The 24,526-nt window shown below is 49.1% G+C and overlaps 1 protein-coding gene across 1 annotated transcript in view; it reads left to right on the plus strand.

Moving 5' to 3' along the window:
• Positions 1–24,526, plus strand: part of LOC126524470 (A disintegrin and metalloproteinase with thrombospondin motifs like) — a 42,817-nt gene that overhangs the window by 2,567 nt on the left and 15,724 nt on the right. The window contains exons 2-5 of the mRNA XM_050172783.3: positions 2,917–3,041; positions 3,203–3,255; positions 13,745–13,853; positions 13,928–14,059. Coding sequence (XP_050028740.3) covers positions 2,917–3,041; positions 3,203–3,255; positions 13,745–13,853; positions 13,928–14,059 — 419 coding nt within the window. The remainder of the gene's footprint in view (positions 1–2,916; positions 3,042–3,202; positions 3,256–13,744; positions 13,854–13,927; positions 14,060–24,526) is intronic.

Raw genomic sequence — 24,526 nt, forward strand, 5'->3', positions numbered from 1 at the left:
AGTCACAGGTATTTGGGACCGACCGTTAGAGCAGGGCAGGGACTCCCAGCACGTGCGGCATTCCTCGAGCAAAAGCGCTAGACAGATTCACCCACTAGAAAGCACTGGAGAGGATGGCCCACTATAGCGCCCCTCTTTTTCGCTCCAATTATTCCCAGCAACGAAAAGGGAGCTGTCCGGCGACCTCACAGCTCCTTACTATGTAAGGATCATAGTATGGCTTGAGGCGCTCGACGATGGCAATGTCTCGTCCACGACGGCGCATATCCGTAGACGGTTAAACGGGTTCGATCACGTAGTTGACGTGGGATGTGCGTGCGACGACACGGTAGTGCCCTTCATTGTTGGGTAGTAGTTTTGAAGAGAGACCAGTTGCAGCGGAAGGAAACGAGAGCCACACAAGCGCTCCAGAAAGGAAGGTGTGCGCAGAAGTGGTGTCACCGCCAGTGATCTCCTGGCGTTTTTGGTCATTGGAAATAAAGGCCCCAGCGAGGTCGCCGCACTCTTCAGCATGTCATGCCATTCAGAAACGGCAGCATATTCAGATGTATCGGGCCGGTATGAAAGAATCGTATCGATGGTGTGCGACGGTGCCGACCGTCAGTAAAAAAACAGGTGAAAAGCCGCTGGTGCTCTGAGTAGCGGTGTTGTGCGCCTAGGTCACGAACTGCAGAATGACGTCCCAATTCGTGTGGTTGGAGGCGATGCACATGGCAATCATGTCGCCCAGCGTAGCGTTGAAGCGTTCCGTGAGGCCATTGGTTTGAGGATGGTACGCTGTAGTTGTACGTTGAACAACGTGGTACTCTTTAAGAATGACCTCAACTACTTCGGAGAGGAAGACACGTCCGTGATCACTGAGCAATTACTGAGGTGGCCCATGACTCAGCACGGACCTGGCGGAGCAGCTCTGGGCCGCCCAGCGAGCCCACGAAGCGGCCAGGGAACTAAAACTCCCGGTCCCAAAGTGGGTGTAGCCCGATCTATGGGGCCTTACACCCCGTAGCTCGCAGGACCTTTCAGTAAAGCTATTCCATCCATCCATCCATCCATCCATCCATCCATCCATCCATCCATCCATCCATCCATCCATGACGCGGAATGAATCGACCAAGCAGGAAGGAGGCAACATCGTGCGCTGTAGCTGCCGGGAGGGCGGCAATTTCGGGGTATCGCGTGAGGTGGTCAGCTGCCACAATGGCCCAGCGATTTCCACCCGATTTCAGGGGAGAGGCCTTCAGAAGCCAATACCAATGCGTCCAAACGGCCGGGCAGGGCAAGTTAAAGGTTGAAAAATTGCTAGCGAAAGGTGGAGCGAAGACTTCCGGCGCTGACAATCGGGGCAAGAACGAAAGAACTTAACGTAGCTGTACATCCCTCTCCAGTTGTACTGCTCTAGAAGGCGCTAGTACGTTTTTAAAACTCCCGAGTGTGCACACTGTGGATCGCCCTGGAAGGCTGAGTATATCTCGGAACGCAGACTGTGAGGTACTATTAATAAGCACTGGCACCCGTCGGGGTTCTATTTGCGTCGATGAAGCAGGTTGTCGCGAATGGTGAAATGATGAGCTTGACGAGGTAACGTGCGAATGGTTGGTTGTGATGATGAACGAGACAGCAAGTCTGTAAGGAGGCAATCCAATGGTCCTTGAGCTGCTCAGACGCGAGGGTGGTAAGGTGGAGCGAAGAAACCGTAAACTGGGATAGTGAGCAGCTGGTATTCTCGTTAGGTAAGGGAGAGCGTGAGAGGGCATCGGCGTCAGAATGCTGGCGTCCGCTGCGGTACAACACGCGGACATCGTAGTTATGCATGTGAAGTGCCCATCGGGCAAGATGGCCTGAGGGAACATTCAAGGACGACAGCCAAAATAGTGCATGTTGGTCCATGACTACATCAAATAGACGGCCATACAAATAAGGCCCGAACTTAGTAAGAGCCCAGGTGATGGCCAGACATTCTTTTTCTGTCACAGTGTAATTGTCCTCAGCTTTCGTAAGCGTACGACTTCCATAAGGCATGACATACTAAGAAACCCATTGTTTGAGCTGGGCAACCAGAGCGCCGAGGCCAACACCACTGGCATCTGTGTGCACCTCGGTAGGGACTGTGGGGTCGTAATGCAGCAAAATTGCTGGGGACGTTAGCAAGCGACGTAGCTTTGTGAAGCCTCGTCACACTCGGAATACCACGAAGTGAGGGGTCCGTTGCTCACTGCTTCTAAGTAGTTTCGTCAAGGGCGATATGACGGCAGCGAAATTGCGAATGCAGCGCCTGAAGTAAGAGCAGAGACCTATAAAACTGCGCAATCCTTTGGCGGACGTTGGTTTAAGAAATTCAGCGACGGTCCGAAGTTTGCCTGAATCAGGGAGTATGATCCTCTTGGATACGACGTAACCTAGAATTATCAGCTACCAAGCTGCGAATCGGCATTTCCTTAGGTTTAGTTTTAGGCCAGCGTTTGTCAAACGCGTCAAAACACACCGGAGCCTTTGAAGGTGCGTGGTGAAGTGAGGAGCAAAAGCTGCAACGTCGACAAGATAGCACAAACACGTGTGCCACTTCAAGCCCCGTAGAACTGTCTCCATCATGAGCTCGAAAGTTCCAGGCTTATTACATAGTAGAAAAAGTACTGACTCTTTCGTATAAGCCGTCCGGTGTGACCAAGGCTGTCTTCGGCCGATCGGCATCTGTCATGGGTACTTGCCAGTACGATGAGCACCAATCTAGAGATGAGAAGAATTCTGCACCTTGTAGACGGTCAATCGCATCATGTATGCGCCGGAGATGGTAGACTTCCTTGCGGGTGATCTTGCTGAGGTGCCGGTAGTGCACACAAATTGGCACAGAACCATCTTCGTAACACATTCTTTACATTCTTAGCGTTCTTGATTGCTGGTGTTTACGCAATTACGCAGGAAGGCCCTTCATCTAAACACAAACAAGCTACAATTGAAGGGGAAAAGGCATTGGATGGAGTAAAAGCTTCTTTCAGAGAAGGAGCAGTACCAGGAAATCCTGACTTGGTGTTCATGCTGACTACGTAAGAAAGTTTCTGTGCTTATTTTTTATTATAACCGATTACGCATAAAAAGCGCGCTGTTCCGCATAAAAGACTACTCAAGCTCTGCTGTATTTGCGTACCAACCAAGCTTCTTATATCACCTTAATTCAAAACGTCTAAAAGGAAAATTGTACTTTCAGCATCGATTTGTTCGAAATAGAAGCTGGTGGAAAAGTCAACAAGGACCAAAACGGTGAGCCGGACATCCTAGTACAAGCATTATTGATAAGTTTCATGTTCTCTGAAACGATATTCTTTTGCGGAATCTTAAACGACCCTTAATGTGACCCCGAAACATTTTTCACGATTTTGTACAAGCATACAGAGTCGTTAGGGTAGTTCCTTCTGATCGTTAGGCGGCGCATTCTAACGATCCGCGTAAAGCGTTTATTATAAAGTTTTCGAAATGTGCATCGCTAGCAATCACAGCGGCGCCGCTCCCCTCGGTTTTCAACCGCCCCCTCACATTTACCGTAGTTATCCCAATTGACGTCATTTGGGCGAACTATTCGATTGGTTACCCCGGTCCCGTCATCGATCACTTTTCCAACTCTATAGTGAACAAATGTTATTCACAATAGTTCAAATGTTGGTTAACTGAATTATACAAAAAAAGTAACAGAAAGAGAATCCACATCGGCAATTTATTACCACACTCAAGCAATTCCGGCACACAGTAAGTGCTTGTGTGACAATGTGTTCTCCGTATTGAGACTATCTGCGCGGTGAGTGCTGGTCTCGAACTTTCTTTTCGCGAGCAAGATGGATCGGCCTTGTTAGGTTGCGGGGCGAAAAATCCAGCGATCGGCAACATGTCAAGCTGCAACATCATGTCCCTCTGCAAGGTAGCATGTGGGCGATGTGGCTGCAGCTCACATGGCTGCCAATATCCGATCGGCGCAAGCATCTACGCGTTTGTAGCCGTGACTTCACGCCGAAAGATTACTACCACGATAGAGCTTTAGCGTATCCGGTATTCGGGTAAACGCAAGCGCACACGGACTGGGCATGGGCGTTTTACCGGATGAGCGTTGGCGCAAACGTGAACTTCCTGCAAGGTGCCGCCACCTGGTGGCACGGTACTGACACAGAAGAAAGTTAACACGGATCTAATATAGTAGCAAACAAAGTGTATTCTGCTTTGCTGCTGGAGTCCAATTTCGGCAGGAACGAATCGTGAAGACATTGTCTTTGTAAATGTGCTAAATGTCTCACACTTGCTCACAGCAATAGTATATCAGGGTTTGGCTGCTTAAGCTCTGCGCCACTAGGTGGCGGCAGTGTGCAGGCCGCTCAGGCCACTCATGCTTGCACTAAGCCCGTTCACCACGAAGGTAGTAGTAGGGAGGGCCTTTAGTTTACACCTCCACCCACTCGGCAAAATGCTGTTGCGATTATCAGCAGGCCTCAAGTTCCGTGAGGGCAATCTCACCGCTGACTACCACTGTTGCGAAGTCGGGGTTTCGTGCGGCCAACAAAGTTTCCATCGATGGTGTCGTATCAGGTGCCGGGAGAAAGGATTGCGAGCAAGGTTTTAAGAGAATGAAGAAAAGTGGATATATGCAAAAAGGTACATGATTGAGATTACAAAACGGCTCCAACTATCGGAGCACACTGTGGCAGCGTCTTAGCATATCCGAGTCACGCACTGTTTCCGAGCGTTCTCATCTCAGCCCTCCAGATCCGCTTTGATGCCTGCGTCGTCATTGTTCTTGGTTTCCAGCAATCCGGCGTCAGGAGACAGAGGAACGCACGCTGAATCCGATCCCCGGCATGGTCATACCAATTTGGGCTGCTGACGGGTGTGCAAAGTCGAAGCCTTGCGCCGACCTTCACTCCTGCGTGGATAGGCCAATTTCATATGCTAACAGGTGTGATGAATGCATCTTCCCCGATCTGGAGGGCCGCCGGGCTCAACAATGCCCAGCTCGCCAGCGGTTACCTGAGTACCGGACACACGCGGCACTGCGACAGAACGCTCGCAACACATGACGAGTGTCTGACAGAGGTCTCTAATCGGGCCCAGTAGGAGCAGTACAGCGCACGTAAAAAAATGCTCCATTGCTACAAACCATTTCAATAATTAAACAAAAATTGTACTTCGCGTTTAAGTCCACACCATGAATGTATCGCTAGTTAATAGTATTGTCGAGGTTATTATAGACAACGAAGTGTAATCAACATAAATCACCAGCAATATTCGCAAGAAAAAAAGAGCAGGCGTGTGCGACCTTGGATAACTATAACCAAATTTTGAGCGGCGCTGTCTCGTTCGGCAAGTTGAAATAAAAGTTTCGGTTTCCTGCAATTACATCACATACCATAAAGAAATCCGAGGACACCTGAGCACTTCTGATGAGTCGTGAATGCTAAAGCACTTGTGTCCAACTGAACGCCGCTGAGCGGTTCTTCGAGTTTTGAGCTGCGATTACCGTTTTCAAATTTTGATGGGGCATGTTATCGAGTCTTGCAGACCCACTGCCGTTCCACCGCATCAGATTGATGCATCTACAATTTTAGTTTCTGTGCTAAATATTCCCTACGTTCCACGGGGCTTATCGCCGCCATTCAACGCCACTCCGTATCGAGTTTTCGGGCTAACAGACGACGCTCGGTTTCTGAGCCACACTTCGCTGCGTATCGAAGGCGTTCTGCGTTGCGTCGCCGCATCTGCTCAGTCCAGGCGCTCGGGTGACGTGGCGTTGCGGCGATGCCCTCTCCGCTCTCGCAACACGTGGAGCGGTAACAACAAACAGCAGTCCCCATTCTCCCGCTCTACTCCGTCAAGGCGCGCTCGTGACGGGGTGTCGCAGTTAATGCGAATTTAGTTGCCCTTTCGCCGCTATACAGGAAACCGGGTTTTTCGCTTAATGGGCCCTTTGGTACTTTCACATCAGACGTTGCCCTTATATGACTGGTCTGTTGGAAAGCTTGTGCGCATGTCATGCTTTGGAACAGTTCTTGAGGGGAATAAGAAAAGCCACTAATTCATCAACACGCATGTTACTTCGCCATAACATTTACCATCACGTCCAACCCCATCCCTTCTCCTTCCCCGCTAAGTTTTCGCTAAATTGTATACACATTGAGTTCGAAGTTCTCCCAGGCCAGGGGGATATCTTCTGATTTGTTCCTAAAAGACCTTCATTAAGTTGCGGATCGCATTCACGCGTAATTTACCGGAAATGTCAGAGTTAGTCACCACAATATAAAGTTTACGTACGTGTTGCCCATAATGCGTCCTTCATTTTCAGCAAATATAAACAAAGTGACTTCTTTAGTTCACCGATGACATCGTCGACACCAAGCAGGAACGTCTTATGACGCATGAAAATAGGAGTAAAAAATAACGCCTCAGTGACTATTTTCATCATTTATAACTGAAAAAGGAACGCGAAATTTTGTCGCACATTGCACTTACCATGACCCCACTTCCCTTTCCACAAAATATAGGCCTGTTGTAACCTATAGTTACGTCAGGACACTGGGAAGCATGGCTGATAGTTGCCATATCGCACGCTCTAACATTTGTATAAGAAGTTTTTACAAAGACTGTGCTTGATCCAACCGCATTTAACTTCCCATAGAGCGTTTGCATAGCGCAGTACCAATTATCACTAAATTTGGTCTTGGTGGCTTCTATAGTTGTGCCAGGGCAACGCGCACATTTCTCCGCCGTTCGTTAGACCCGCTCATAACACTCTAGAGCGCTTGCATACGTAATTTATTGCGAAAGCTGCAATTACCCATCTATTCCTAACTTTAACTAGACATCACTCATTACGTTATCCTTACAGTCACCAAACATAAAGAAACTGGCTCATTTAGTTTAGCGACGACACCAGGTGAACCTAGTATACCACGCATGAAAAAGTAAAAAAAAAAAAAACGAAGAACGAGGGTTCAATAATTATTCAAAAGGCTTCTCAATAAGCCAGAAACGTTAAAACTATGTGACACATTGCACTTAAAATGCTGCCTATTCCTTCGAAGTACAAGATATCATAAACACAGAGTTCTCTTCGGGCATTGGGAAAAGCATCTAATAACAGCAACGTGATTCTTTAGAATACTCTTACAATATTTTTAACGCTATATTTCATCAACATGCATTAACGATCGCACATAAACTAGGCGTGTTGTTCCCTCTACGCTCCGAAATCTGACCTCAGTTGATGTGTTTTGCCAGCGCAGCGGTCTAAGTCTTACAGCACTCGTAAAACAGACTAATAACGCTATGGACCACTTGCATACATACTCGACTGGAAAAGGCGCCTTTAACCCAACCATTTGCAACATTGCCTACAGATTACCCATACCACGCCACGAATTCCCCCCAGATATGAAAAAGATGCCTTGTTTCGCTCACCGAGGATAACGCAGGTACTACGAATCTCGTTTGGTGCATGAGAACACATGGAAACACAGCGGTTTAGTAATTATCTGCAACACTTTCACTTCAAACACGAACGTTAAAGTTTCGCTACCTATTGTACTTGAAACTCTCCCTGTTTTTGCGGAATATCAAGTACATATCGCGTGGAGTTGTTTTAGGAGTCTGGGAAACAGTTCGACCAGCGTTAGTATCACACGCTGGAACGCTTGAATGAGTAACTTTCTACAAGGGCTGTAATGAACCTACACAGAATAAACAAGTATCCCAAGTCACTCAGAACATTGTTTCCTACTTCTAATAAATATGAACATCGTGTCCCCTATAGCTTATCGAGGATATCAGTGGCAATAACTAAATGCCGTGTGTAACGCATAATAATCCCGAGAAAGCGAGTATTCAGCAAGTGTTTTCAGAGCTCAAAAACAACTTACACGTTCAAATTTTCAGTACATGTCACCAACAAGTGGCCCTCGTTTCCTCATTATTCAAATATCTGCTGTTTTTGCTCCTGGCGATAAATTATTAGTGTGGCTCTTATTTTAAAGCAGCCTGAAAATGAAATCGACTAAGTGAGAAGTGACACATGGCTTTAGAGAAATCCAAGTCAGTCTTCTATTGGTATTGAAATGGCTCTGCACGTTCGACCAAGGTACTTTTCAGGAGCACATGAACGTTAAGTTGTGATTACACAATGAAATTCGACAGTTATAGCTGTAAGAGGTCTGATTAGATTATTGATAGTGATAAGATACTGAGACTGCAACGCTTTGTAGGCTATCTCTGGACGGAGATCGAATAGTTCCAACATTCGATAATCCAATGAATTCATGCCGTAATTAAGGCACACCATGTGCTGGAATGCATTTCCGTGCGGCTGAATGCACGCTCCCGCATGACGCGGCGATTCATTGTGCCTGACGCATGTATGGAACCACGTGTCGCTGACGTCACGCTGGTTTGAAAGCAACTGCTGTGGAAATAAAGGTCGGGGTCTTTTGCCTGCCGGCGGGTTGGACTACAAACGCCTGCTATCTTTCGCCGATCACGCACTGATAGCGGCGGGCGCCGTTACGACACACCAATCATTGGGCGCGGCTGCTTATAGTACCTTAAACTGCCCTCCCCCTTAGCCGCAGGTTATATGTAGCAAGCCGATTGTATTTTCAAATACGGATATAGCGGTCCTAAAAACCTGCGCATGATGCAATCAGCGTAAGCTGACATTTGCTAGTGCGGGGACTGCCCAGCGTCACGCCTTCTCCACAAAGCGAGCGTGCATGACGAATCCTGCGCGTTGTCCGTTACAGCGCATCTCGAGGAGGCACAAAAGACAATCCTCGCTGCCGAAGCAGGGAAAACGTAGCAAAGAAAGGATTACCTACGTCGCCACTCTATTAAGAAAGAAAATTTAGGTGCAATGTAGCGCAGCTCGCCCGGCAGCAATGGGATTAGACGTGTACCGAAACGGACGGGCGTATGCTAAGAGGTAGCAAATGGAGGTTAATGAAAAGTCTCAACGATAAACAGCCTAAGGGCACCCTTAGCCTGGCGACGGATAGGCTCATAAAGAAGCAAATCGCAATCGCGCTCACCGAGAGGGAATCAGCCAAGAACTTAGCACATACTTATCTCCCCCTCGTCAAAGACGGGGATAGCCCGGTAGAGCGTGTATGGGACTCTCGGCACCTGATCTAGATGAACCCTTTACCGGGTCAGAGATCACACATGTTTTCTTTAATCTAAATGGCATATCAGCCCCGGGACCCGTTGGAGTCACGAAGAAGCTCCTCAGGAACCTAGACGCTAGGGCAATCGAGATAGTCACGACAGAAATCAATGAGGTATGAAAAACTGGACAGGTTACGGTAGACTGGCATTCCGCAAAAGTGGAACTCAAGCTCAAACCAGGAAAACACCCACATATAAACAACCTGCGGCCTATTTCCCTTACGTCATGCATCGCCAAAAGTTGCGGAGCACGTGATACATAAGAAGATCACTCAACATATTGAAAACAAGGAGCTCTTTAGACACAACCTAATCGGCTTTAGACAGGCGTTGTCCACACAGAACGCTGTGCTTTTGCTTAAGAGAGCAATATTTGATAACACTACTGGCCACGTGGGAGGGATCCTCGCACTGGACCTCTCCAAGGCCTTCGACCGGGTCGCGCATAGACAAATCCTGACGGAGATTTCCTCTGTTAACCTGGGTCACCGTTTTCATGACTACACCACATATTTCCTCGTGGATCGCAATGCACACCTCCGACTCGACAGGGTCTCGGGAGGACCCTACAAGCTGGGCACCTGCAGCACCCCGCAGGGCTCCATCCTCTCCCCACTCTTATTCAATATAGACATGCTCAAGCTCTCCATTCGCGTCGCTGCAATCCCTAACGTGGGCACGCCACGATCTGGGCGCCGGGCGGCTCGCTAGCCATGCTCGAACACTCGTTACAAAGCGGGTTGGAGGCTACGGAAGACTTTCTTTCAAACATGGGCCTTGAACTCTCCCGCGCTAAATCAGAGCTACTCTTCTACCGGCAGTCCAGACAAGGAGTTAGAAGCCTTGCGCCTCTCGAAACTCTTCCGACAGAAATTTGAGCTAAGACTGGACATCCAATACCGACGATGGACTCGGTCAAGATTCTAGGTCACCTCATTGATGCCAAGAGCTGTAACTTGACGGCCCTCAACAGGCTCACTGAACAGGCTAGTAATGTCCTAAGACCTGTAGCCCGCGTCTCAAATCGAACAGGCGGTATCAAAGACGACAATCTGCACAGAGCTTATCAGGCATTCTTCCTAAGTCATGTCTACATCACGCCGTACCTTAAGAGGAAGCTTTAGCTCGGGTGCTCCTATCTAAATACACGTAAAAGGAGAATTCGTTTTTCTCGGCAACCACTGCACCAAATTTGACGAGGTTTGTTGCATTTAAAAGAAAAACTTAAAATCCAGTGACTGTTGGTTTCATATTTTCGTGTTAGGGCGTCAACTTTTTATAAAAAATTGTAAAAAATCGGGAATTTCCAGAAAATGAAATTATCAAGTTTACAACCCTGTAACTCAACAACGAAAGATGATAATATAATTATGTGAATCGCATATAATAGTACATCTAAAGCGGACAAAATTGATATGTTACACATGAATCTCAAAAAATGTAGTAATATGGAAATGCAGCTTTTGCTGAACCCTTGTAAACAACGCAACAAGTTCACGTAAGATACAAGATGACCTATTGAATTAGTCCGCTTTGAATGATCTAATTCATGCCATTTACAGAACCGCGATATCTGTTCTTGATGGAGAGCTATGAATATGTGAACTTCGTGCTTCTATTTTTTTTTCAAGCTTTCCAATTAGTGAAAATCTTTTTAACGAAATTGAAACCCTAAATCGAACTTCCGCTTCCAACAGACACTAGATCTTAACTTTCTCTCTCAAATGAAACAAATTTCATTAAAATCGGTGCAGGAGTTATCTCACAAAAACGTTTTTGCGTTTTACATGTATTTGAATAGGCCGCGTCGGAGTTGGGCCCGAGCTAAAGCTTCCTCTTAATTGGTGTAAGACGAAAAAGGTAAAAATCGCCTCCCTAATGGGAACCAGCCTCAAGCGCGTGTTCGGCCTTGCGCAGTCCACGAGCACCGAGAAGCTGCTGAAGCTAGAACTCCACAACACCATCGATGAGCTAATAAAAGAGCACACAGTGACTCAAGTAATGAGACTATCCACTAAGCCAGGGGTCAAGATTTCAGAAGAAGCGGGTATCCAACCGAGACATGAACCGGGGACTAAACTTAGCTTGACCCAGGAAACCAGAATTCGCTTCATGGTTGACCCTGTCCCGCGAAACATCCACCCAGTGCATAACGAGGGTAGATTCGCGAGAGCCAAGTCCATCCTTCAAAACATCAATCGGCAAAATTAGATGCCCTCTTTGTCGATGTTGCCAGATATGACAGTGAGGATAAATTCTCTGTTTCGGTTGTTGACACGGGGGATACCTGGTTAATGCAGCCTCTGTTTATACTAAGTTTGCCCATGTGGTGGAGGAGCCGGCGATCGCTCTGGCTTTTCACAGCTCAAAAGTTCCCCCTATCGTCTTCTCGGACGCACGCACGGAGCTCATATCCTTCTCGTCTGCCCTCGTGTCTAAACAGACGAACAGTATTGTGAACAAAGCACTTCAAAGAACTCAGGAGAGCAGCAAAGCAGGATACGACGACTCGTGGTTCCCAGCCCGTCTCGATGGCTCAGTTAACCCGCTCGGATGTAATCCTAACGAGCAGGCTCACAGGAGAGCGCGCTATTTCACGCACCGCGCTGTGGTGGGTAGCCAGGCTCCGAACAAGGTCAAAATCGACAAAGATTCATTATGTACTTTCCACGAAATTGTTTCTCATTATCCAGTGGGCAGGAGGACATTTCCACCATCATGCCAAATTGATGAAACCTGAGGCTAGCCTCTCAGACTTCTGCAAACCCGTTCGTATCGCACTCCTCCGTACCGCAACAGTATAAACCCTGACCACTCAAAGTCGTGCCCCAAATATGGACATGACTCATGCTCTTTTGATCACATGCTCTGGCTGTGCCCAGCCCTTAACACCTCTTCACCCATTACGAAAGAGCAATGGGAGGAATCCCTCAAGACCAGCAATCTTCACATTCAACTCCGGGCTGTTCACAGGACCCACGACATTGCGGTGGTACTTCGTCTACCGGTCCCATCGTGGGCGGAGCCACGGATTTGATCTTGGGGAGCTTTCGGCTCCCCTAGATCTCAGTTTCTCAGGACTTAAATAAAGTTATTGTCATGTCATGTCCGGTGAAGTTTTGTTAGACTTTCAAGTGTATGTCCAACAGTGTGCCCGCTTTCAAAAGTGGTAGTCGGGGGCAAATGGCATACTTTGCACCCCTCCCACTTTTGACAGTAAGAGGTAAAGTCCCCCTCCCCCGCCGGTAAATACGCCTGTGGCTAGCGGAGAAGTGGGAGAGGTTTCGCACGCTGGCTGAAAAAGCTGGAAGTAGACGACACTACGTCACATCATGACGCTGATCCAGTGAAGACGGAGCTTAGCCCCTGTCACTGAGCGAACGAGTTGATGAGAAAAAGCATGGTTGAGGAATACAGTAACTATGTAATCGACTCTAGTTCTCTTAAGATGAGATGCTTCAGTTAAATTGTGGCACAAATGGTTTACTGTAGCTGTACTCTACGCATCAACAGAATTCGTACAAACCCTTCAGGGACCCTTTAATAAACTTCTGTTTAAGTGTGGCATCCTACAGCTGCAACTATGAACGTATGAACCACATCATCGGTCGGCCTCCAATCACCATAAATGAACAATTATCTAGAATGACATTACCATCGAAGTATTTACAAACTTTGACTATAGATCGTGTTGTTAACGTCTCGTGAAAATACAGAAATAAAAACACCTAGAACAGAATTTTCTTTCTACTACATGGGAGCAAAAACCTGGCAGTATAGCCTGAAAGGTCAAGCATCGATAGCGGTACCAAAATGTTAGACGACTAGACCAAGTGAGGTTCACAGTCTTATCAGCCGTATAAATTGCAGTAAACATTCGGCTCATAAGAAGCACGATGTCACACCCGCGCAAACGACATAAACAGATCTTAATGGATCAACGCGAACACTTGTGACAAGGCTGGCGTGATGAAGAACGCCAGCCTCGGGGAGCGTACGTTTCGGACTGCCTCTCCCTTCAACGCGATTCCGGCACTTGGCATTACGCGACCCGCAATATTGGGCACACGGGAAGACAGCGCACATGATGCGACCAGCCATCTCAGTGCGCCAAAAGTTTGTACCAATCAAAGAATACATTCAACATACGGCGAGTGGTCCGCGTATGTGCCGACCCGCGCAGAGAACTATGCGCTGCCACGGCCGGGTTAAGGAGCAGACGCCCTCGCCACACTACCTGCCCCCCCCCCCCCCCCCCCCCTGTCGCCGGCGATAACGGAGTGCAGCCGCGAAGTGCCCCTGTTGCGATTGGCGCAAGAGGGTGAACTCGCGGCTGCACTCGGATATCGCCGGCGCTCAAGGAGGAAGCGCGAAAGCATGCACGCTCGCAATCACGAAGGAATCCGCGCAAGCGTCGGTCTCGACAACAGGCGCGCGCCATCTTATGGCCGAGTGTACGTTAAGCTATAGCGTGATTTCATTAGTAATAATTCCTAAAGTATTGTTCGATACACCTATAACACAGATAAAACATAACTACAAGCGTTGTCCTTGTCAGGAATCGGAGCTGTTGGCTCAGTCTGCACAAAGGAGGCTGCAGGAGTGGGCGAAGATATCCCTACTTCTTACTTTGGAGCCGAGGTTATGGCTCACGAACTTGCCCATATGTAAGTGCATCTATCACCAGACCCGATGAGGAAAAAAGTTGGTATTTACAATGATTGACTGTTCCGTCATTCAGATTAGGGTCACCACATGATGAAACTCCAAGGTGCCCATGGTCTGAAGGATACCTCATGAGCTACGTAGACGGAGGTACAAAAAAATACCGGCTTTCTGTCTGCAGTCAGGAGAAGATTCGTGACAGAGTGCGGTAAGCTTTCTTTCTCTTTTAATAAGGACAGCGAAATGAGCTGAATACCATGTGAGGCAAACATTACCATTCGATGTAAGGTAGAAAACTAAAGATTGCGCACTTAACATTCACATGATCTTTTGTCCCGGACAACGAACCTGCGACCCGCCGTGGTTGCTCAGTGGCTATGGTGTTAGGCTGCTGAGCACGAGGTCGCGGGATCGAATCCCGGCCACGGCGGACGCATTTCGGTGGGGGCGAAATGCGAAAACACCCGTGGGCTTAGATTTAGGTGCACGTTAAAGAACCCCAGGTGGTCGAAATTTCCGGAGTCCCCCACTACGGCGTGCCTCATAATCAGAAAGTGGTTTTGGCACGTAAAACCCCATAATTTTTTTTAACGAACCTGCGAAGCATTCGCGCATTCATGTGTGCTGTCCATCAACACTTTCGCTGCGTGCAGTAGCTAAACGTTTCAGAGGTTTTCTAGATGTTCTGCATTATTGACTAAGACATGGTACCTAAATGTGCAATGTGTAATGAATACTAGGACACAATACAAGATATTAGTAGTTTATGACGGAGTTGTCGAGAAATGACTCAGTGAACGAAACTGCGGATTAATCGGTAGTTCCACCTTGGGGCAAAGTGTAATGGGTAAAGAGAGAAGGAAATAACCTTTTACCGTGCCTTGTGCTAGAATATGTCATCATGCTTATGCGAGGACAATTTAATATTGGGCTACAACAATATGGCGCAGTTCCCATTGCATCTCGGGGAAATTAAAAGATTTAAGGACGACGCTTAAAACTGCTGCTACTTAATTCACTTTGAATTGTCATGGCTGAGCCTGAAAAGAGATGTTCGTGCCAAAGAAGTAGGCCTTTTTACAGCAAAGCTGCTTGTGGCCATCGTTCCATCTCGTTTTCGTGTTTCTGTGTCAACAGTAAAAGAGGGCCAGCGTGGACCGGTCCCGTAGAGAGTGCAATACCGGGCCGACCCGCGGCGGTCGTGAAGCAGGCTTCAAGCACTCTGTCCCTAATAATAATGAAAAACAAGATTTCACAAAAAAAATCACAAGACATTCCAATCTGTGAAGGTGAACGACCAGCGAAGCTGTGTAGCACACGACAAAAGGGTTACACGTAACTTGGACAAAGGTACAAACACATTTATTGTTTTAATCATTGGTCATCGTGATGAAAGAACGCACATACTAATTTTACACAATCGCGTTCATTCGTGTTATACATTCGTGTTTTTTGATTTTGCGATACATTATGACGAAGAATTTGAGACCGAAAGCACCGCAACGACTGGCAGTGGGCTAGTGCCCTCAGTGCCTTTGCAGAGGGAGTGGCAGTATGGAAACGCTAGCATGATGAGCGGCAACGAAGCCAGCTGTGAAAGAAGACCACGACGAACGCGCGAGCAGTGACAAGAGCCATTGCTGATGATGATAGTTTTTGCTCGCACAGATGAAAATTTCACGGAACCCTAGCCATACACAGGTTTGTGTAAATATTTTGGGAACTTATTTTGCATGCAACCGAGGAAAAACAGCCATGTCGGAACGCGGTCTGGGGCCCTATAACGTAAAGCTATTCCAACTATTCAACTATTCAGCAAGAAATTCAGTTTTGTTCGACATATTAATGCGTCTTTACCGCGTACACGTCCCTTTGACGCGGCGTGTTTTCGCGGTGTTGTGATGTCGCGTGACACAAAGCCGAAGTGGGCGCAGCCTGAAAACGTTTGACTAACAGATGAGCGCTAATGTCCATGAAGGAGTAGAATGACAAATACTTATTTTTCTATCGTTCTGTCTAATCTTGCAGATCAGTTCGCACATGTCATACCAGATGGGGCGTTTTGGCGGTTTTCGTGACGTCGTGTGACAGACAGGCGAAGTGGGGGTGGGCCGAAATCTTTTTGACAAATTGTGGAGAGCTGATTGCAAAATTGGAATGGAAAAGCTGAGAATAGCTTTATGTTATAGCACTCCTGACGCAAAATGCTACTTTTGCGTGCCGGAAACAGCATTCGATGCGCAACGTAGGTCTGTAAGGAAACTGTTATGCATGTGGATTTGAAATTTATTGAATAACTTGTTCTCAATGCTAAAAACGTGTTAGCTTCATTCCACCGTTGGCACTTAGCGTCAAGTAGCGCTCAGTGCCGTGAGAACACCGCTGCACGACGGTATTTCGCAGAAGCTTGTTGTGTGATAAACATGTGCTTAAGTAAAAGCATCGAGAACCTAATAGTGCAGATATAACAGCACTGGCTTAGGGTACTTATCGTCCCTGTGCCAATGCCTACAACTGACTATTTGAACGTTCGTATCTCGCCAAGTGCTAGTATTCCTTCTCGACTTACCCTCGTTTATCAATAAAGCCACCACAGAGAGTGAATGCCGTGTATAGATACTGGAAAAGCTTACTTTGGACAACTCACTGGGTGTATAGCTTTCGGACTTGATGCAGAGGTAACAGAAGGTGGTAAATGCAGTCTGAGAGAGATTTTATATGAAAGAAAAGCTTTGAGCTCGGCCTGAACTACTTTGTCCTAGCGTGCTACTCAATATTGGGCAAGGCGAAAAGCGGAACCTTAGAAGAAGGCGAAGATATGATAATATTGCTACGGAACAGTATTTACGATGACAAAGAGGCGAGCAGGGTGAAGACGACTACGACGATTAGAGGCTGGCGCGGGCTGTTGCCTCTTCGCCAAGTGCGGCGTATTTCCTTCTAAATATACTTGTAAATAGCTTTTCGTCTGCTTCTTCCTACGTAACATATCTGGTGGAGGTGGACGTTCCCAGTACCTCATCACGAAGCTTCGCAGTGGACGGTACGTCGAGCCTTCCTTCATGGCTCCCGGCGACGACAACTCGACTCCGCCGGCTCCGACACCTGCTGCCACTTCGACGACCTACATCACTCTCCCCGCTCCCCGTGATCCTGGCGTATCCTCGGGCAAAGATGGGGAGGACGTCGAGGACTGGATCAGCCTGTACAAACACGTCAGCCGCAATAACCGGTGGGACCGTACTATCATGCTGGCCAACGTAGTCTTTTACCTCGGTGGCACACCTCCAGTTTAGTTTCGGACGCACAAAGATGAGCTCAGCATTCGGGATTCGCTAAAGCAAAAGCTCCGGGACTTGTTCGGCAACCCCTACGGTTACCAACTTGCCGCGCAGAAGGCGTTATCCAGCCGTGTGCAGACGTCAACGGAGCCCTACGTCACGTACATTCAGGACGTCTTGGCTCTGTGCCGCAAAGTTGACGCACATGTGACTGAGTCCGACAAGGTTTCCCACAACCTCAAAGGCATTGCCGATGACGCCTTCAATTTGCTCGTTTTCAACAACGTGGTGACGGTGGATGCAGTTATAAAAGAGTGCCGCCGCCTGGAACTCGCTAAAAGCCGACGTATCGACCAACAGTTTGCCCGTCTGCCCAACACCCCAGCGACATCTTCCTGTGCCGACGCTCCTCGTCCCAACAACACTGGCGATGTTACCAGGATTGTCCGGCGTGAGATCGAGGCCGCCTATCCGGCTGACTTCGAGTCCAGCCCATCCAACGCACATGGAGTCACGGTTTCCCTAATCCAGGCAGTAGTCTGCCAGGGGTTTGCCAACATAGGTCTTCACACGATCTGCTCGGCCCATCGCCCTGATACCCACCCGACTTCTTCGATTCCGCCCCGTCCCGCATCTTCTTACCCACCACGTTTCCACAAACCGTCTGAATGGCGCACTGCTGACGACAAGCCCATTTGTTTTCACTGCCATCGAATCAGGCACATTTCTCGGCACTGTCGCAGTCGCTGGAGTTCCCCGAACCGGTCTACTTATATTGCCTACTCTCGCCCCCCAGGTGGCCCTTCTCGTCCTTATGCCGCACGCTCCGATAATGCCGCCACAGATTCTCCTGCGCCGAACCGCCCCTGTTCTCGTACGCCTTCGCCCCAACGACGACAATCTCGCTCCTTCCAGCCCCGTCGCTCCTATTCGCCGACTCCCTTCGGACGCCGCTTCCAGCCGGAAAACTAGACGATGCAGCGCCTCGAGGGGACGCCGCATTGCTCCCTACGCCGCCAAATCCTCCACTGACATTGCTCACTCATCTGAACCTTCTTGACGTGCAAGTCGACGGTGTTTCTGTATCTGCTCTCATAGACACTGGGGCGCATTTGTCGGTAATCAGCGCTGACCTTCGTAACCGGTTGAGGAAAATGATCACGCACGCCACGACGCCTGTTGTCCGCGCAGCCAATGGCGCAACAGCCCCCGTAATTCGTATGTGTGCCACCCGCGTCTCCTTCACCGATCGCTCCACTATCGTGCTATTCACAGTGATCGCCCACTGTCCCCACGACACCATCCTCGGCTTAGACTTCCTCTCCGCACATTCTTCTCTCGATTGTTCCGCCAGTACTCTCCACCTCGATCTGCCTGTTCTGGATCCCGCTGAACCACACCCCAGTCGCCTCAGTTCCGTCGACTTTGTTCGCTTGCCACCATCGGGACTGACTTACGTTGACTTCGTGTCATCCCCACCAGTTTCCGACGGTCACTACATCGCGGCTCCCATGCAAGACGTCCTCCTTACACACGGGATCACAGTACCTCACACAGTTTTATCTATTACGGCGAATTCCGTCTGCCTGCCAGTGGTCAATTTTGTCTTGACGACACAAGTGCTGCCACGCGGGATGTCTCTGGCCCAGCTTTGCTCATTCGAGGATCACTCAATAGCATCTATTGCAATAGACAATTCAGCCGATCCTCCTCTACCATTGCAGTCGGCAACTTGTACCATCGCCGACTTACAGAAAATGATTGCGCCCGACATACCGTCCGAGCACGCTCGTGAGCTCTACCGCGTTCTGTTTCCCTACCACGATATTTTTGACTTTCACGATGGTCCTTTGGCCCAAACTACAGCTGTTAAACATCGCATTAATACCGGCGATGCCCCTCCTATTCATCGCCGCCCTTATCGAGTGTCACCGGCTGAGCGTCAAGTTATTCATTCCGAAGTTCGCAAAATGCTTGCCAAGAACATTATTGAACCCTCATGTAGTCCATGGGCGTCACCTGTTGTACTGATAAAAAAGACGGATGGCTCATGGCGCTTTTGCGTGGATTATCGGCACCTTAACAGGGTTACCAAAAAGGGCGTGTATCCCCTACCTCGCGTTGATGACGCCCTTGACTGCCTCCACGGTGCTCGTTATTTCTCCTCTATTGACCTTCGCTCCGGCTACTGGCAGATTGCCGTGGACGATCTCGACCGCGAGAAGACTGCTTTTGTAATACTCGACGGTCTTTATGAATTCAAAGCTATGCCGTTCGGTCTATGTAACGCTCCTGCCACTTTTGAACGCATGATGGACTCCCTTCTTCACGGTTTCAAATGGTCCACGTGCCTGTGCTACATGGAGGACGTTATAGTATTCTTCTCAACGTTCGCTCCACACCTCCAGCCCCTCTCAGCAGTTCTGGACGTTTTCGTCGAGACGGTCTGCAACTCAATGCATCGAAGTGCCAATTCGGCCGTCGCCAGATTACCGTCCTTGGACATCTCGTTGACGCGAACGGAGTGCAACCGAACATCAGGCAAGATCCATACTGTTACGCACTTCCCTGGTTCAAATGGTGTCAAGTATGTGCGCAGCTTCATCGGCCTTTGTTCGTACTTCCGCCGTTTCGTGAAAAATTTCGCGGCCATAGCACGACCACTAACCGAGCTTTTGAAGAAAGACGCCCCTTCCCAGTGGGGCGATAACGAGGCCTCTGCATTGTCGCTTCGAATCGATCTTCTCACCACGCCTCCCGTTCTGACCCATTTCGATCCTTCTGCGCCTACCGAAGTCCGTACTGATGCCAGCGGTCGCGGAATTGGCGCAGTACTGGCACAACGCCAGCGCGGCCACGACCGTGTTATCGCTTACGCCAGCAGGCTCTTCTCGCCCGCGGAGCGCAACTATGCCATTACTGAGCGTGAGTGTCTGGCCCTATTTTGGGCGGTTGCGAAGTTCCGCCCATACTTATATCGCCGACCCTTTTCCGTTGTCACAGACCATCGCGCGCTTTGCTGGTTATGCTCACTGAAAGATCCTACAGGAAGACTTGGTCACTGGGCCTCACGCCTCCAAGAATATTCGTACTCTGTCTCCTAAAAACCTGGCCGAGACGAGCCTGACGACGCCGACAGTGGTACCGCCAACGGCATTTTCTCTGTGTCTGCCTTCACTAACATCGCCGATGAGCAGTACCGAGACCTATCGCTTCGAGCACTCATCGAGCGTCTGCGCTCTACACCTACCGACGCATCTGTTCGCCGATATGTCCTCCAGGGCGGTATTCTGTAACGAAGGAACTTCCTCCCTGACGCCCCGAGCTTCTTCTTGTCGTGCCAAAACATCTACGACAGACTGTGCTCTTTGAGATGCATGACGCACCCACTGCAGGACATCTTGGGGTAACCCGCACGTACGACCGCGTCCGCCGCCGCTTCTAATGGACTGGTCTCGCGCGCTCAGTCCGACGCTATGTTGCTGCCTGTGATTCCTGCCAGCGCCGGAAAACACACCAGGTGCTACCTGCCGGTCATCTCCAACCGATCGCCGTCCCTGTGGAACAGTTCTTTCGTGTTGGCTTAGACCTCCTCGGTCCCTCTCCCACGCATCCTCTGGGAACAAATGGGTAGCCGTAGCAACTGATTACGCCACCCGATACGCTATGACGCTGGCTCTCCCTACCAGTTGCGCCACTGACGTCGCGGACTTCCTCTTGCGTGACATTATCCTTGCTTCATGGCGCCCCGCGACAGCTGCTTACTGGCCGTGGTCGTAATTTCCTCTCGAAAGTTATCGCCGACACTGTGCGTTCCTGTTCCATTGAGCACAAGCTGACTACCTCATACCATCCTCAAACCAATGGCCTGACAGAGCGGTTAAACCGTACTCTTACCGATATGCTGTCCAAATACGTTTCCAAGGACCACCACGACTGGTACATTGCCCTTCCTTACGTCACATTTGCAAATAATTCTTCCCGGCATGACACCGCCGGATTTTCTCCATTTTATATATTGTACTGTCGCGAACCGACATTGCCCCTTTACACCGCACTTCCTCCTGCTACGATCTCAATAAGCGAGTATGCGCGCGACGACATCGCCCTCGCCGACCATGCACGCCAGCTTGCCCGTACTCGACTGACGGCCTCGCAAACCACTCAGCAGCGTCAGTACAACGCCCACCACCGTGACGTACAGTTGTCGCCTGGTGCGCTCATGCTCCTGTGGTCGCCGTCTCGTCACGTCGGACTTTCCGACAAGCTGCTTTCGCGATACACAGGGGCCTACCGCGTGCTACGCCAGGTGACGCCTGTGACGTACGAAATTGCTCCTGTGCGTTCAATCTCGTCCTCTACTCTAGCATCTAGTGATGTTGCGCACGTCAGCAGGCTCAAGGCTTACTACACTGCTTCCGAGTCCGGCGTTTAGTCGATCCGGGACTGTGCTTTTGCCGCCAGGGGTAGTGCTACGGAACAGTATTTACGATGACAAAGAGGCGAGCAGGGTGAAGACGACGACGACGATTAGAGGCTGGCGCGGGCTGTTGCCTCTTTGCCAAGTGCGGCGTATTTTCTTGTAAACATACTTGTAAATAGCTTTTCGTCTGCGTCTTCCTACGTAACAATATGAAAAGGAAAGGCAAAACGTATGGATATAAAGGTAGAATTCGTAGCTGCTATTACAATTTTCTGTTCACTTCAATATCTCTTAAAAGAGCCACAATGACCTTTATTACCTGACAGCGAAAATTTCGGACACGGCCCTAAAAGAAGGATTTCAGAAAATGGTGTTATCCACGTGTGCCAGAAATCCCTCGGTTGATTGTTATACCCGAAGATGGCGCAGGCACACACAATGCACATGATATATAAAGGGTTATAATTTTTAAGCTTTACGAAATTTTTAAAAATCGCATGTTGCAGGTAATACAATTCAACTCCTTGAGCTGGATTCTTTAGAGAGGCGGACATTATTTGCATGGTAAATCTAGAAAATATTGAAGTAATTAACAAAATACACTCATTATATTCTTCCTTACATTACGGCCCATAGGACAATTTACAAATTGTAGCCGGTGGGTTTGCAAAGCGTGTCCACTTGGAATGAATTTCCAGAATGATACCAGTTTGCAGATATGCCCCATCAAACTCACCGCAAAAATGCAGTGTTCTTGCACTTACTTTTTTAACAAAACGCTCTTTTATGCATTGAAGCACAACAGTAAATGGGGCGGCGATGTTTTTCCTTCCACACTTTGGGAAATAGTATCTGGAAACTTGTGTATTTCTGGAAATTCATTTCAAGTATATAGGTCTTGCAAGCTCACCGGCTAAATTTTGTAAAGTACAACATGTGCTGTGACATAATTCTTTATAACGTAATTCATGAATATTCCCTAATTAGTTGAATGCGTGTTTCGGTTTATTGTGATAGCTTTGTCCGTCTCTTCGAATAATACCGCTCAAGGAGCAGAATTATGATATCTGCCAAAGGCGAACGTTAGAGATTCCGTAAAAAATTAAAATTGTTGCGATGCAGAACAGGACGTGCAGACAAGACACGATCACGATGTGGCGTTGCTGGAGCGCTTCGGCCACCGTGTTCTAGTGTCAGCTGGTACCTTCAGCATTCGCCTTGCATAAACATCCGTGCTTGTCTCCGCCTCGAAACATTTTGGTGGAGGTACGGGGTATCGACCCCCGTACCTCTGGCTGTACCGGGGCACCTTAGACGCATCGTGCTTCGACAATTCCACGACATGCCCACGGCTGGGCATATCGATGTTACTCGCACTTTTGGCCGAGTCCGGCGCCGTTTCTTCTGACCCGAGCCCTAGCGCTCTGTGCGCCGCCATGTGACTGCTTGGGACCTGTGCCAACGCCGGAAGCCCACTACCATGGCTCCAGCTGGGCTTATACGACCCATCAATATTCCCACTGAGCCTTTCTTTTGCGTGGGAATCGACCTAGTTGGCCCTTTCTCAACTAAGGGCGACAAATGGGTAGCCGTTGCTACCGATTACGTCACGTGCTTCGCCGTAACGCGAGTTCTGCCTACAAGTTGTGCCGCTGAAGTCGCGGATTTCCTCCTACACAACGTCATCCTGCACCAAGGTGGTCCAGGTCAGCTCCTCACGGATCGCAGACGTTACTTCTCTTCAAAGGTCGCTGATATCCTCCGCCTATGCACACTACTGAGCTTCAAATAGCCACTGCTTACCATCCATAGACTAACGGTTCCACGCAGTGACTGAACAGAGCCCTTAACGACATACTAGCTATGTGCGTTTGTCCAGACCACCAGGACTGGGACGTCGCTCTGCCATATGTCACCTTCGCGTACAATTCGTCCCGCATGACACTGCAGGTTACTCTCCGTTTTATCTACTGTTTGGCGCTGATGCCGTTTTGCCCCTGGACACTGAACTTCCACAAGTCACTCAATCGCGCACGACTTATGCCCGCGATGCGTTTTCTATGGCAGCACAGGCCCGTCAGATTGCCCGCGCCCGCCTCACTGATTCCCAGGCTTCCCAGAAGTCCAGTTACGATACGAACCATAGGGATGTGCAGCATTTACCTGGCTCCCTTCTGCTCCTGTGGTCACTATCTCCTCCTGTGGGGCTATCGGAAAAACTTCTGTCGCGAAATGCAGGTTCCTACCGAATCCTGCGATGGCTTTCGGATGTGACATACGAGATTGCTCCCGAAGAGCCACGCCCTTCATCGGTACAGGCAAGAACCGATGTTGTTCATGACTTCCGTTTAAAGCCCTACGTGCGTGTCTTTGCCGGGCCATAATCGCTTGCGCCGTGTCGGCGCTCCAACCCCAGATGCGTAGTGCCGCGATGCAGAATAGGACGTGCAAACAAGAGGCGATGACCGAGTGTTGTTGCTGGGGTGCTTGGGCCGCCAGGTTCTAGTCTCAGCTAGTGCCTTCAGCTTTCGCCTTGCATAAACAGCAATCGTGCTTGTCTCCGCCTCGCAACAATATAATCACGCTGCAGTGTCCGGCACGGCAGTCTTCGGTTCAGCACTTCAGTGTCTCAATCTGTGTAGCGGGTTTGCGTGGCTACTTCAGGTCCTCATCTAAGGTCCTCTTCTAAGCGCAGAGACCACCATCTGTAGCGCTCTTTAGCGTAACCAAAGACAGCCAAGTTAGATGCCGTTACTGCGAGATGTAACATAACGAACTGCTTCACGAATTACAGCAACCTCCACAGCCGCGGCCGTCGCCTTGCGGTCGAAACCGAAGTTTAGACAAATCAGCAACGCTGGGACAACGAAAACAGGTCCGGATGCCACTGTGAACGTCGATAAATCAGTGTAAACATGCTCTGTAGAGGATGTGCACCAGAGGTACTTTGTGACAGCGCTAGTTGCTTCAG

The sequence above is a fragment of the Dermacentor andersoni genome, chromosome 3, assembly GCF_023375885.2.
Source record: "Dermacentor andersoni chromosome 3, qqDerAnde1_hic_scaffold, whole genome shotgun sequence".
NCBI classification, from domain to species: Eukaryota; Metazoa; Arthropoda; class Arachnida; order Ixodida; family Ixodidae; genus Dermacentor; species Dermacentor andersoni.